A 13,743-nucleotide genomic window follows, 5' to 3' on the forward strand; every position below is an offset into this window, starting at 1 on the left:
AAAATTTCAATTGAAATTTCACATCGATATTGTGATTTAAATCCTCTTTAGATGACATTATTTATCAAATTAATATACTATTAATCTTGTTTGTGACTTCTAATGATATTTTTGGTTAATTTGAATTCGATTCGAATCAATATATAACTTATATTCATCTTGTCCATGATTAGGGTTGGACTCGAGCCGAGCCAGCTCAGTTGAGCCTGAAATGAGCCGGGCTTGATCGAGCTCGAGCTGGTTCGAGTTGGCTTGATAGATTTTTCTTTAAAATTTTTTATGCAAAACGATATCGTTTTAAGCAATATATATTAAAAACGATGTCGTTTTGATAACGAAAACGAGTTGAGCCGAATTAAACTCGAGCTCGAAATGAGCCGGTCTTAGCCAAGTTCGAGCCGCCCATATATGAACCGAGCCTAGCTCAAGCTGACTGTGAGCCGAGACTCGGCTCGAATCCAACCTTGTCCATGACTAAAATAGAAGGTGATGGTATAACACTTTCTGAAATATCAGGGGTAAATATGTAATTAATCCATTAATCTTCTGCTTTCCGGCTTCCCTTCAGACCTCATTTTCAAACGACACTGTCGATCGTCGTACAGTCTGCAGCGCGGCTTGTCCTCGATCGCATCGTCGTCGTATCCCGGTGAGAGTTCAAATGACTTGATCTATGCCATGTAATCAATCTTCAATCATCCAGCAATTGATCTTTATATTCTCTTTTAAATATCGTCGCAGAATCTATATGAAAGTATTCACTGTTATGAAAGAAGAAGAGAGTTAGAGAAATGGAAGAAGCTAAGGCTATGGCCCAGCACCAGCAGCAACTTCTTTTACAACACCAGCAACAACAAGCTCAACAGCAGCAGCAGCAGCAGCAACAAAATCAACAACAACAACAATTTCTTCTATTACAGCAACTTCAGCAGCAAGCGCAACAGCAGGCAGCTATCTCTCGCTTCCCTTCTAACATCGATGCCCACCTTCGCCCACCTGGCGTCCAACGTCCCATCACTCTCCAACAACAGAACCCTAACCCTAATTCTAATCCAAATCTTATTGCCAATGCTAATGCTAATTTGCAGCAACAGACTCAGCAAAATTCACAAGTCCCACAACAACAGCAGCAGCAGCAGCAACAACAACAGAAAGGGATGAGGCCGCTGAACCAAATGGAGCTCCAGATGGCATACCAGGATGCCTGGCGGGTCTGCCACCCGGATTTCAAACTCCCTTTTGCATCGCTTGAAGATGCTTGTGAGAGGTTTGTTTGTTATTTAGGGGTTTTGTTTTTAGTTTATGTGTTGTTAAATTAACTGTTTGGTGAAATGTTAGGAACTTTGAGTATGTGGGTTTTGCCTAGGTTGTAGAATTGTGAGTTTATATCTGTCGAAGTTTCATTGCTTTTTGTGGTTTATAATGGTATGAACCGTGCTTTGAACATATGAACTAGGTTGTCAGTGACATTTTATGCACATGTGTCATGACATTAGTGTTAAGTATTGAAAAGTTTCCAATGGATGTGTGAATAATTTTATGGATGCTGTAGGTTGGCAGTCTTATGGACCATTTTAGTTTAGTATTTTTTTGAAATATTGTGCCATATTTATCCAAAAGTGATGTTGACTACATAATATTTTTGGGATCAAATTAGAAATGAATTTGATTAAGAGTAAGTTGTTGAGGGGATTGATGGAGTTTTCCCTTTTTTATGTTCTTGAGGTCAATTTTTCAAATATTGGATACCAGTAAGACATTCTCGATTCAATTGAAGGTGTCTGTGAAGTATTGTTATATAAAACATACCCATGTGATAGCTCCTTTGGTAGAACTGGTGATGGCTTAACGCTGCTCGATATATCAAGTATTCACATGTGTATGATTTTAGTTTGTTGAAATTAATTGGAGTGGTGATTTGACAGATGCATTGATTTTTGGCCATTCTGTTTCAGCACTTCTCTTCTTTGAACCATGATGTAAAACACATATTGATTCAGTGAGAATGTTTATTGCTGTTGATACTCAAATAAATACACAAATAAATCTGTATCTCCTCAGCTCCATGGCATTTGATGTCTTATATTAAATCTGCTGATTCACTTTGTTGAGCATAGATCATCATTGAAGATCAGATAGAATATTTACTATTTCTCATTGAAAGACATTGGAATTGGTGCATAAGATGTGATAGCATTTAGTGCTTCTTGCATGTGGTTTTTGATACATGCTTATCAAATGAATTACTTAAATAGTACTGAAAATAGTAATTGAAGTCTTAAATGTTTTTGAGACAATGGTTCTTAACATAGTAAATTAAGTCCATGTTATACACCAAACTTTTTTCCACATTGATGATTGAAAATATTATGGAAATTCGTGAATTCTCATTTCTATCTTTGCAGGCTACTACCTTATCATGTGATAGCAGACTATGAAGTAGAGGAAGATGATCGAATCCTTGATTCTGACTCAACAGGCCAAATGCCTTCTCGCTCCCAGCAATGGGATAACAACATTGCTGCCAAAGTTGCAGAGTTCGCAGGAACATTTGAGAAACAGGCCCTTGCTTTTAACATTATAACACGCAAGCGAGCTATAGGTGAATTCCGATGTGAGGAGAGGTTGATGATTGAGCAAGCTCTTCTCCAAGAGGAGAAAAGAGCCATACTGGAGCTGAAGGCAGAAATAGAGACAAGGGAGAAGGCTGGTAGAGAGGCTCATGAGGCTAGGTTGCGAATGGCTGCCATGGTTCAAGCAGAGCAAGCTCAATCTGAGTCTCATGCTCGTGATGAAATGATGACTCGAGCACCAATAAGGGCAAGTGCACTTGGCTCCCAAGGCAATGGTATTGGTGTTGACATGGGAGAGCATGAACGAGGTGTTAACCCAGATGAAATGATCAATGGATGGGGAAACAATACACAGAGAGATGAGAAAGAGCCATCTGAAGATTTTTTAAATGATGAGGAAACTGAAAATGGGGAGACAGGCATGCAGGATGAGTGGCGTGAGGTGGGAAATTTTGATTTGAACTCTAGGTGAACCCTCGAAATTTCTTTACAACAATCTCCACTACATGGGAAATCAATCTAAATAAGGTGAGCTTCAAGTTAAATTTGGTAGATGAATTTAATAATTTCCCTTCTGTGAACACATATATCCATGTAAAGTGGGTATATATAGTAGGTTGAATATTATTATCTATAAAAATTGTTTGTTTTGCCTCACATTATTTTTTCTGCGGAAAGTTGCTTGTAAGATATTTTTAGGCGTTATGTTGCATTTCAGAATTGTACACCTAAACCTAGGGTGTAAACAGGTCCAGCTGTTCGTGGTTTAGTTCATTCAAGCCAGATTGAGTTTGATTATTGTCAAACTAACATCCAGCTTAAGTTTGTTGGTGGTCAACTCCGTGAGCTCATGGCTTGACTCAAATCAAATGTCAGTAAATTCTTAAAATTTCAAAAATATACTTACACTCATTAAATCTTTCTTCTTGAGTTATGACTTCGAATATATAAGTAATAGGATTTAAATGTAACTTTTTGGAAGTTATAAGGTTTAACTTTTCGAGTCGAGTTCAAGTCATTTGTTCTTGTATTGAGCTTGAGCCAAGAGCTTCCTAGCTCGATGAGTTTAAACTCAAGTTTTGTCTAAATGTAACAAAGTCGAGGAAGAGACAAGTACTACTTGCTATTACACCTAGAGATAGTAATTTTGCTCCGAATTCAAGGTCCCTAACTCTCTTTTATCCTAACAGAAAGTAGATTCTCTGATAGAAACGAGAAATGACATGAGGACAGGGATGAAAAACATCCTTGCAATTAGGGATGAAGATGCATGTATCCTATCCCTACCCCCATCTCTCTCCCTTTATATTAATATATTTGTTTAAAATAATAACATAACTTTATAGTTTTAGATTATTTATGTTTTTCAAATTTATTTATATTTTTATTGTACATATTAAGATAGCTAATATATTATATTTACGATATTTAAAATAGTGGATTGGTTTTAATTTTATTTACTTTTATTATTTAATATATTTATATTGTGTTTAAAAAGTACGAAAGAAGATTTTTTTTCTACTGCTACGAATAGAGGATAGAAAGGAGATTTTTCTTTGCAGAAAGAGGATGGAGAATCTTTATCATTCCTGAGCCATGAACGGGAATTGATATTTCTTGCAGGGACGAGGATGGGAGGGAGATATCAATCCTCTCCCTGATGCCATCTCTAATTACTCCCCTACCTGAACTAAAGATACCATAATTATTCATTCATTTTTTGATCAAAGAGTCAGTAGTTAAGTTTGACCGGTTACCTGAAATCCGCCGCAGTTGGTAGTTTTAAGTTGTTGGGTAACTATAGGAATTTCGAAATGCTTTTATATGTTTTTATTAATATTCAAACAATACAGTGCAACATGTAAATCAATTAGGATTGAACATAGTTGTAGTTATTAGAAAATATTAAATTAAGATTGTCAAACTTTTGCTGCAGGATTTAGTAATCTGAGTGGGGGTATTTAATATTTAGTTGATCTTAAGAATACACTAAACAATTTCACATGGTATCTATATGAGAATTAGTGATAATAATATTTTGAATTAGCAATAATTGCATATTGAATTATACGATAATATACGAACATTCGTACTTGTGTTTGTATTCACATGATATCTATATGAGATAATAATATTTGAAGGTATTGAATTATCACTTTTTTTCCTTTTAGTAATTGAATTTTATTTTTTTTTATTAAAAAGATTTTTTCTATTTAATATGGGAAATTTTTATTTAAATTAGAATATAAAGAAATAGAATGTAAAAAGGCAATGCATACATCTTTTATATTTTATTAAAATTATTTTTTTCCCTTTTATAAAAATTTAATATTTTCTTTTCTTCATTTTCCCTTTTCCCTCTTTTTTTCATTTCCTAAACAATACTAGTGTGATCAATGGCCCTGCATGCAGATGATTTTGCCGACACCATGGATTACAGACCTACCCCACAATTTATAAATTATAGTGAAAAAAGATAAAAAGAAAATTTCCGACAAAGTTGGGTGAAGATAATTCAATTTAATCCACAATGTTTGAAAATTGACACTCTTACCCACCATTCTAATTGAATTATCATATTTGACTATCTATTACTGAGAAGACAGACTAGAGATCACGATGCAGTAAAGAGGTAAAAAAAAACAAAAAAAATTCTTTGTTTACCTAAAATTGAGTTATGCCTAATAAAATTAATATTATTTAATATATTTTTATCTATCCCGATACAATAAATATATTTATTATAATACGATTATCATCTTGAAACCAAACTATTAGTAAGTAACGTTTTATCCATTACATGATCAAAAATAGATAGTTACACTGTTTATGAGTTTAGGAGCTTTGCCCTTTGCACCTCTGTCTACTCATCAAGGAGTAGGACCCTTATCGACCGACCAAATAATGGTACTCTTATATGTGTAAGTATAGTGTTGTATATATAAAATGGTTGCTAATTCCAATAATTGTAATATTCAAATTATTTTTGGTTGTGAATTTAAATTATTATTTGTGTATTTATGATAATATATCATTAAATAATTAAGTAATTTTAAATTAAAATTAAAAAATTATTCAATCGAATAATAATAATAATAATTATTATTATATAAATTAATAATATTTTTCGTGCATATCATTCTACTCATATTATAAACATGATAAATATTGTATTTGTTATGACATGCCATCCTCAAAAAGTATAAAATGCCCATAATTAAAAGATATACTCTGTACTTTCATATAGCTTTTTGTCAAAGTTGAAAAGATTTTTTCTCTATTCACATAAATATCAATCATAATCATGGGCGCGGAAACTTGGTTAGTTATCCTTGCCATGGAGATCATTGATTGAAAAAGGCCAAACGACTATTTTCCACACAAGGTATGCTGTAATGTCAAGTTTTCATCTTTTAACTATAGAAATATTAAATACCCACCTATAACCGGTTAAATTTAACAAAACTCTAACGGTGATAAATTTAATCTCATTTTCTTCCCTAAAAGTTTAAAAATTAATATTTTTTTCCTAAGTTAAGTTTGAAAAGATCGTATTTCTCCCCTAGGGTTTATTTCCAAATCCTTTCACTTTCTCCGGTGCCATCGTTGGCCGTCTTCCCCTCCCGACGGTTTCTCTTCCACCGATGGCCCCCCTCAACTCTACCACAACCCATCCGACGCAGAGAGACGTCGTCTAGGAAGAGAAATCATCTTCGTCGTTTGGGAAGACGATCGTCTTCCCAGAGGATGACAAGTCGTCTCGTCTTCGTATGGAAAGACGAACCCGACGAAGTTCTTCGTCTTCTATGGCTTCCTCGACGTCGATCAGGTGTCCAAGTGGGAGGAAAGAGATCGCTGGAAAGAGAGGATGCTTCTGGAGGGAGAGGCCGCCGACAATGGAGCTGGAGATTTCAAAACGAAACCCTAGGGTGAAACTGCGATTTTTTAAAACTTAGGTTGAGAGAAAATTTTAGTTTTTAAAGTTTAGGGGGGTAAAAGTAGATTCTATTTTAGTTTAATTTTAATATTATAGAGAAAATGACGATTTTACCCTTATTACCGTTAGAGTTTTATTAAATTTAACTGGTTATGGGTGGGTATTTGATGTTTTCATAGTTAAAAGATGGAAACTTGACATTTCAGCATACCTTGGGTGGGAAATAGTCGTTTGGCCATTGAAAAGCTCCAAAAATATGGCTTGTGGCTGAAGATCTTTCTAAAACACCCAAGTTTCCACACCATTTGTTGGCACATTCAATGTTCCAGAGCCCACCATCTATAGTTGGACAAAGTTAAAAAATGAAAAAAATCAATTCTACCTAGAGTGGATTCTTCCTGTTAATGGACCTATATTTATATCAATTTTTTTTTTTTTTTGTGTTTTATGTAAATATACACTCAATTTAAACTTAACCTAAATTAGAGTTGTGTAAAAAGCATTTAATCCGAACACAACATGTTCTCTTATTGATATAACTAAACTCGAATTAACTTGTTTTAACAAGTTTAATTTATTTTTACGTAAAATGATATATTTACCGAAACAAAATTACTTTATTGTCACTATTGGTTGTAATGCCAAGGCCTACTCTAATGCTAAGGCCCTAGGCACGATGCATATCATCAATGGACAAGTCTTTGTGGGTTTTTAATAGGTTAACTCACCAAAAAATATATATTTTTAATTTTTTAAATTATTAATTTTACTATAGAAAAAGTAGGTCGTGGCATTTCCGTACTAACCCCGGTGAGCCCATTGCCATCTCTAGCAGCAACTTCACAATAAAAACTTTAAATAAACAAATTTTAGCTCCGTTGATTAATACACATTAATAATAAAATTAAGAAAATATATAAATGTAACAAGAAAAATTAAGTAGCACAATAATTAAATATTATATCTTATAAAACATAGTTAAGTATTTATATATTAATTTTGCTATTTTTCAAATAAAGCATTCCAGTTGTCTCAAATTACGAAGGGTCAACTCAAATGACGCGACTTTAAATTATGTCTTATAACCAATATTTTTTGAAAATTTGATATAAATTTAATTCGATCAAATTATTTATATGCGGGTCAATTAATTTATGACATAATTAAAATTTTTAAATTGGTATCAATTAATATGGCAATCAGATAATTGTCAAATTTAATGACTAAAACAAATATTAATCACGACTACTAATCAACTTAATCAACGTTATAATCAAATCTTCGTTCAACCGACAGTTCTTGCTGAAATCACTGAGAAATAACAATTAATTGGATATATTATATGACAGGTACGTAAAGTTTTTCAGGAAAATTTCAATTAAGGAAAATACCAACCGGTCAAGTTGGTAGACTGTACACCATGATATTCCAAGTAAACCCCTTGAGTATGCCTAACATAACCCGTTAAGTTTAGAAAATTGCTTTAGACTCCCAACTAGTCATCAATTGGTAGTACTTTGTCGATAGGCCACTATTATAGCCTCGAGTAAAGTCATGACTACTATGATCTCGTATTTTCTAGTAAAACCACTTAGTTATATTATTAAAGAGTCAAAAACTATTATTACGGTCTCTAATGAAACAATGGTGATAGTCTAACAATAATATTATCTATGGCGGAGAAAAAAGTAAACCCTAAAAGGATTAGTATAAATTTTAAGATTTTTATTAATATTTTATATATATTATAGTGCAGACTTACAAAGTTAGCTAACTCCTATGTGATCCTCTCTCTAGAATGGGATATTTTTGTGACCACTTGTCATATGGTCAATTCCACCAATTTTACTATATTGTCCTCTCTAATCACTGGTCCCTACAATACTACTGCAACTTAGAACTCACATGTCTTTTTGTGTTGAATTATAGGAGAGAAAAAAGTTTGTTCTATACAACTAAACTTGAGCAAAGCGGGGAGGGAAATGCTAATAAGAAAGGGGCTTGTTAAAGTTAAGATTCACAAGACATTAAAATCATTTCAACAAGGGTAAAATGGGTATTTTCTTGCTTTACATGTTCACCAACTGATAAGTTTTATGAACTCAAACGAACAGTGATAGAGGGACTCGGATTAATTAACCTTTCTTTAGTTTGAAAATTTGTACTATAATATATATAAATATTCATAAAATTAATAAAATTTTATATTAATTCTCTTAGATTTTATTGTGTTTAAAGAGTACATAAAAGAATTTTTTTCTGTGGGTACAAGAAGAGGATGAAAAAGAGATTTTTTTTTTTACGAAAAGGGATGAAAAAATCTTTGTCATCTCTATAACGAAAGCGGATTGATATCGCTTATAGAAATAGGGATAAGGATATTAACCCTCTCCTCGCCCCTCCCGTTATCATCCTCAATTACACCCCTACCTGAACTGAAGATACTAAACGTGAGCAAAGCAGGGAGGGAAATGCCAATAAGAAAGGGGCTTGTTAAAGTTAAGATTCACAAGACATTAAAATCATTTCAACAAGGGTAAAATGGGTATTTTCTTGATTTACATGTTCACCAACTGATAAGTTTTATGAACTCAAACGAACCAGTGATAGAGGGACTCAGATTAATTAACCTCCCTTTAATTTGAAATTTTGTACTATAATATATGTAAATATTCATAAAATTAATAAAATTTTATATTAATTCTCTTAGATTTTATTGTGTTGAGAGAGTACAGAAAATAATTTTTTTCAACAGATACAAAAAGCAGATAAAAAAGAGATTTTTTCTTCACAGAAAAAGACAAAAAATCTTTGTCATCTCTATAATAAAAATAAATTAATATCTCTTACAAAGATAAGGATAAAGATATCAACCTCCTCCCCGCCGCTCCAGTTATCATCCTCAATTACACCCCTACCTGAACTGAAGATACCAAAATTATTCATTCATTTTCTGGACAAAAAGTCAGAAATTAAGTTTGACCGAGTTGTTGGGTAACTAATGGATACACCATTTGTATTTTTTTATTATAATTATTTTTCCCCTAAAAAAAAATTTAATATTTTATCTTCCCTCATTTTCCCGTTTTCCCTTTTTATGTCATTTTCTATACAATAGTGTAATCATTTTATGAAAATTCTAACACATCGCCATGCATAAGGATGATTTTGCCGACACCATGGATTACAAACCTAACCCACCATTTATAAATTATAGTGGAAAAAGATAAAAGAAATTTTCCAACAAAGTTGGTGAAGATAATTCTATTTAATCCACCATGTTTTAAAATTGACACCCTTACCCAGAATTTTAATTGGGTTATCATATTTGACTATTTGTTATAGAGAAGACGGATGAGAGATTGTGCACTATACGGTCAAACGAAAAAAAAATAATTGTTTATCCAAAATTAGATAATATCTAATAAAATTAATATTATTTAATATATTTTTGGGCATCTTAATATAATAAATATATTTGCTATAATATTATTGTCACACCTATATAAGAGAATAAAATATTTATATATAACACGATTATTATCTTTAACCAAATTAAATTAAAACCCTAACAACTAGTAGGTAACATTTTATTCATTACACGATAAGAAGTAAATAGTTGCACTGTTTATGGGTTTAGGAGCATTGCCCTCTGCACCTCTGTCTCCTCATCAAGGATTGGGTCCTTTGCCTACTGACCAAACAATGGGACTCTTGTGTGTGTTGGCGTAGTATCTTATATATGAAGTGGTTGTTGATTTCAATAATAATTGTAATATTCAAATATCTTTCGTTGTGAATTTAAACTGTTATTTTTATATTCATGATTGAATAATTTTAAATTATAATTAAATAATTATTTAATTGTATTGTAATACATTATTATTAATACATAAATTAGAATATTTTTTATGTTACAAACATGAAAAATATTTTATTTCTTATAATGAAGATTACTTGATGCCATCCTAAGCTAATATTTCCGAAACGGATAAAATGTCCATAATTAACAATAACTTAGAGAGAATTCAGTTGAATTAAGAATTGAGAGAAGAGTAATATTTATGTAACGAGAATTGAAGTGAATGAAGAATTGAGAAGGGAGTAAAAGTTTATGTAAATTCGAACGATCATATTATAAAGGAAATGGGGTATTTATAAGTATTATCCATCACTTTATATACCCAAAATATCGATTTGTCCTTAATTGCGTATATAAATTCAGATGATCATATTACAAAGGAGACGAGGGTATTTACAAACATTATCCACCATCCTATATGCCCAAAATATTGACTTGCTCTTAATTGTTTTAAATATGTTCACACAAATTTTGTTTTTAATATCATAAATAGAGGTTTAGCCAATAAATACAATACCTAATCTTTTTTTAATTTTAACACGTGGAGAGCCACGATTTCACACCGTATACTTTTATGTGGCTTTCGTTCCTCATTTTCATAGAATTTATTCACATAATTATCAATCTTAATCAGAGTGGAAACTTGGTTTGCTGTCCTTACAATGGAGACTATTGTGTGAAAAGTCCAAAAAAATGGCTAGTGGCTGAAGACCACATTCAATGTTTCAAAGCCCACCATTTATAGTTGAATAAAGAAAAATGAAAAAATCAATTCTTCCTAGAAATGACGCTTTGTGTTAATTGGGTACATTTGCATAGTGTCTTTTTGTATTTCATGTCAGCATATACTCAACTTGAATCTATCCTAAATTAGAGTTATGTAGAAAACATTTAACCCTTACACAACATGTTCGATGAATGTATTGATACGACTCAACCTGAAATAACTTATTTCAACAAATTTAATCTGGTTTTCAACAAAATGATATATTTATCAAAATAAAATTATTTTATTGTAACTAAAATAGGTAATCGGCTATATGTCAGGATCTACATCAATTCTAAAGCCCTAGGCATGATGTGTATCATTGTGGCTCAAGTCTTTATGGGTCTTTAACAGATCGGCTTATCAAAAATTAATTTTTAATATTTTCTTTTCCTTCATTTTCCCTTTTCCTTCTTATTTAAATTTCCTATACAATAGTAGTAGTGTGATCTATCGCCCATGCATGCAGATGATTTTGCCGACACCATGGATTTGGGTGAAGATAATTCAATTTAATCCACGATGTTTGAAAATTGACACTCTTACCCACAATTCTAATTGAATTATCATATTTGCCTTTCTGCTACTTGAGAAGATGGACTAGAGACCACGATGCAATAAAGAGGTAAAATGTATTTTTTGTTATGAATTTAAATTATTATTTGTGTCCTCGTTATAACATATCATTAAATAATTATGTAATTTTAAATTAGAATTAAAAAACTATTTAATCAAATAATAATATATTATTATTATTATTAATACGTAAATTTACAATATTTTCCGTACATATCATTTTACCCATATTACAAACATGATAAATATTTTATTTCTTATGACATGCCATCCTAAGCTAATATTTCCAAAAAGTATAAAATACCCATAATTAAAAGATATACTCTGTACTTTCATATAGCTTTTTGTCAAAATTGAAAAGATTTTGTCTCTCATTTTCATAGAATTTGTTCACACAAATATCAGTCTCTCTCAATCATAGGTGTGGAAACTTGGTTAGTTACCCTTACCATGGAGATCATGGTATGAAAAAGTCCAAAAATATATTCTACCTAGAGTCGGTTCTTCGTGTTAACGGGTTATATTCATATCGTATTTTTTTGTGGTTTTATGTTAACATACACTAACTTTAAACCTAACTTAAATTAGAGTTATATAGAAAACATCTAATTCGAACACAATATACTCTATGAATTTGTTAATACGACTCAATTAGAATTAACTTGTTTCAACAACTTCAATTTATTTTAACAAAGACATATTTGTCAAAACAAAATTATTTTATTATAATTATCAGCCATAATGCTAAGGCCTACTCTAATACTAAGGCTTTAGGCACGACGTATATTATTGTGGGTTAAGCTTACGTGAGTTTTTAGCGGGTTGGCTCACCAATAAATATATTTTTTTATTTTTTAAATTATTAATTTTACTATAAAAAAAGGGTGGTGGCTTTTCCTTTAAGCTTTGGCACAACGTATAATTTTGCGATATTAACTCCCGTAGGCCCGTTGCCACCTCTAGCAGCAACTTCACAATAAAAATTTTAAATAAACAAATTTTAGCTTTATTAATTAAAACATATTAATAATAAAATTAAGAAAATATAAAAATATAAAAAGAAAAATTAAGAAGCACATCAATTAAATATTATATTGTATAAAACATAATTAAGTATTTATATATTAATTTTGCTATTTTTTCAAATAAAGCATTCGAGTTATCTCAAATTATGAAGGGTCGACTCAAACACTACCTTTCAAATAATAGCTAATATTTGTTTTATTTATGTATATGTACGTATTACTTAAAGATTATGTCAAAAAAGTGAAGTTGTTGATACTCTTGATAATGATATTACGAGAAAATACCCTTATGTAACTTTAAATTATGTCTTATGAACCAATATTTTTTCAAAATTTGACACATTTAATTTGATCAAGTTATTTATATGCGGGTCAATTAATTTATGATATAATTAAAATTTTTAAATCAATATTAATTAATATATCGATTAGATAATTGTCAAATTTAATGACTAAAACAAATATTAATTACAACTACGAACCAACTTAATCAACGTTATAATCAAATCTTCATTCAACCAACAGTTTTTGTTGAAATCATTGAGAAATAACAATTAATTGGATATATTTCTATGAAGGGTACATAAAGTTTTTCAGGAAAATGTCAATTCAGGAAAATACCAACCGGTCAAGTTGGTAGACTTTACACCATGATATTCCACCAATTTTATCACTACATTTATAGAATATTACCTAAACCCCTTGAGTATGCCAAACGTAACCCGTTAAGTTTAGAAAATTGCTTTAGACTCCCAAACAGTCGTCAATTGGTAGTACCTTGTTGATAGGCCACTATTATAGCCTCTAGTAAGGTCGTGACTACTATGATCTTGTATTTTCCGGTAAAACCACTTAGTTATGCCATTGAAGAATCAAAGACTACTATTGTGGCCTCTAGTGCAGCAATTGTAATAGTCTCATAATGATATTGTCTATAGCAGGGAAAAAAATAAAATCTAAGAAGATCAGAGTTTTATTAATATTTTACATATATTATAGTACAA

The 13,743-nt window shown here is 31.3% G+C and overlaps 1 protein-coding gene across 1 annotated transcript; it reads left to right on the plus strand.

Annotated features, from left to right (window-relative positions):
* The first annotated feature begins 476 nt into the window (after positions 1-476).
* LOC123227514 (mastermind-like protein 2) lies at positions 477-3,230 on the plus strand. Its single transcript, XM_044652455.1, has 3 exons — positions 477-649; positions 742-1,267; positions 2,406-3,230. Exons 2-3 carry the CDS (start codon positions 792-794, stop codon positions 3,043-3,045), a joined length of 1,116 nt encoding a protein of 371 aa, XP_044508390.1. The 5' UTR covers positions 477-649; positions 742-791; the 3' UTR covers positions 3,046-3,230.
* Positions 3,231-13,743: the final 10,513 nt, after the last annotated feature.

The sequence above is a fragment of the Mangifera indica genome, chromosome 10, assembly GCF_011075055.1.
Source record: "Mangifera indica cultivar Alphonso chromosome 10, CATAS_Mindica_2.1, whole genome shotgun sequence".
NCBI classification, from domain to species: Eukaryota; Viridiplantae; Streptophyta; class Magnoliopsida; order Sapindales; family Anacardiaceae; genus Mangifera; species Mangifera indica.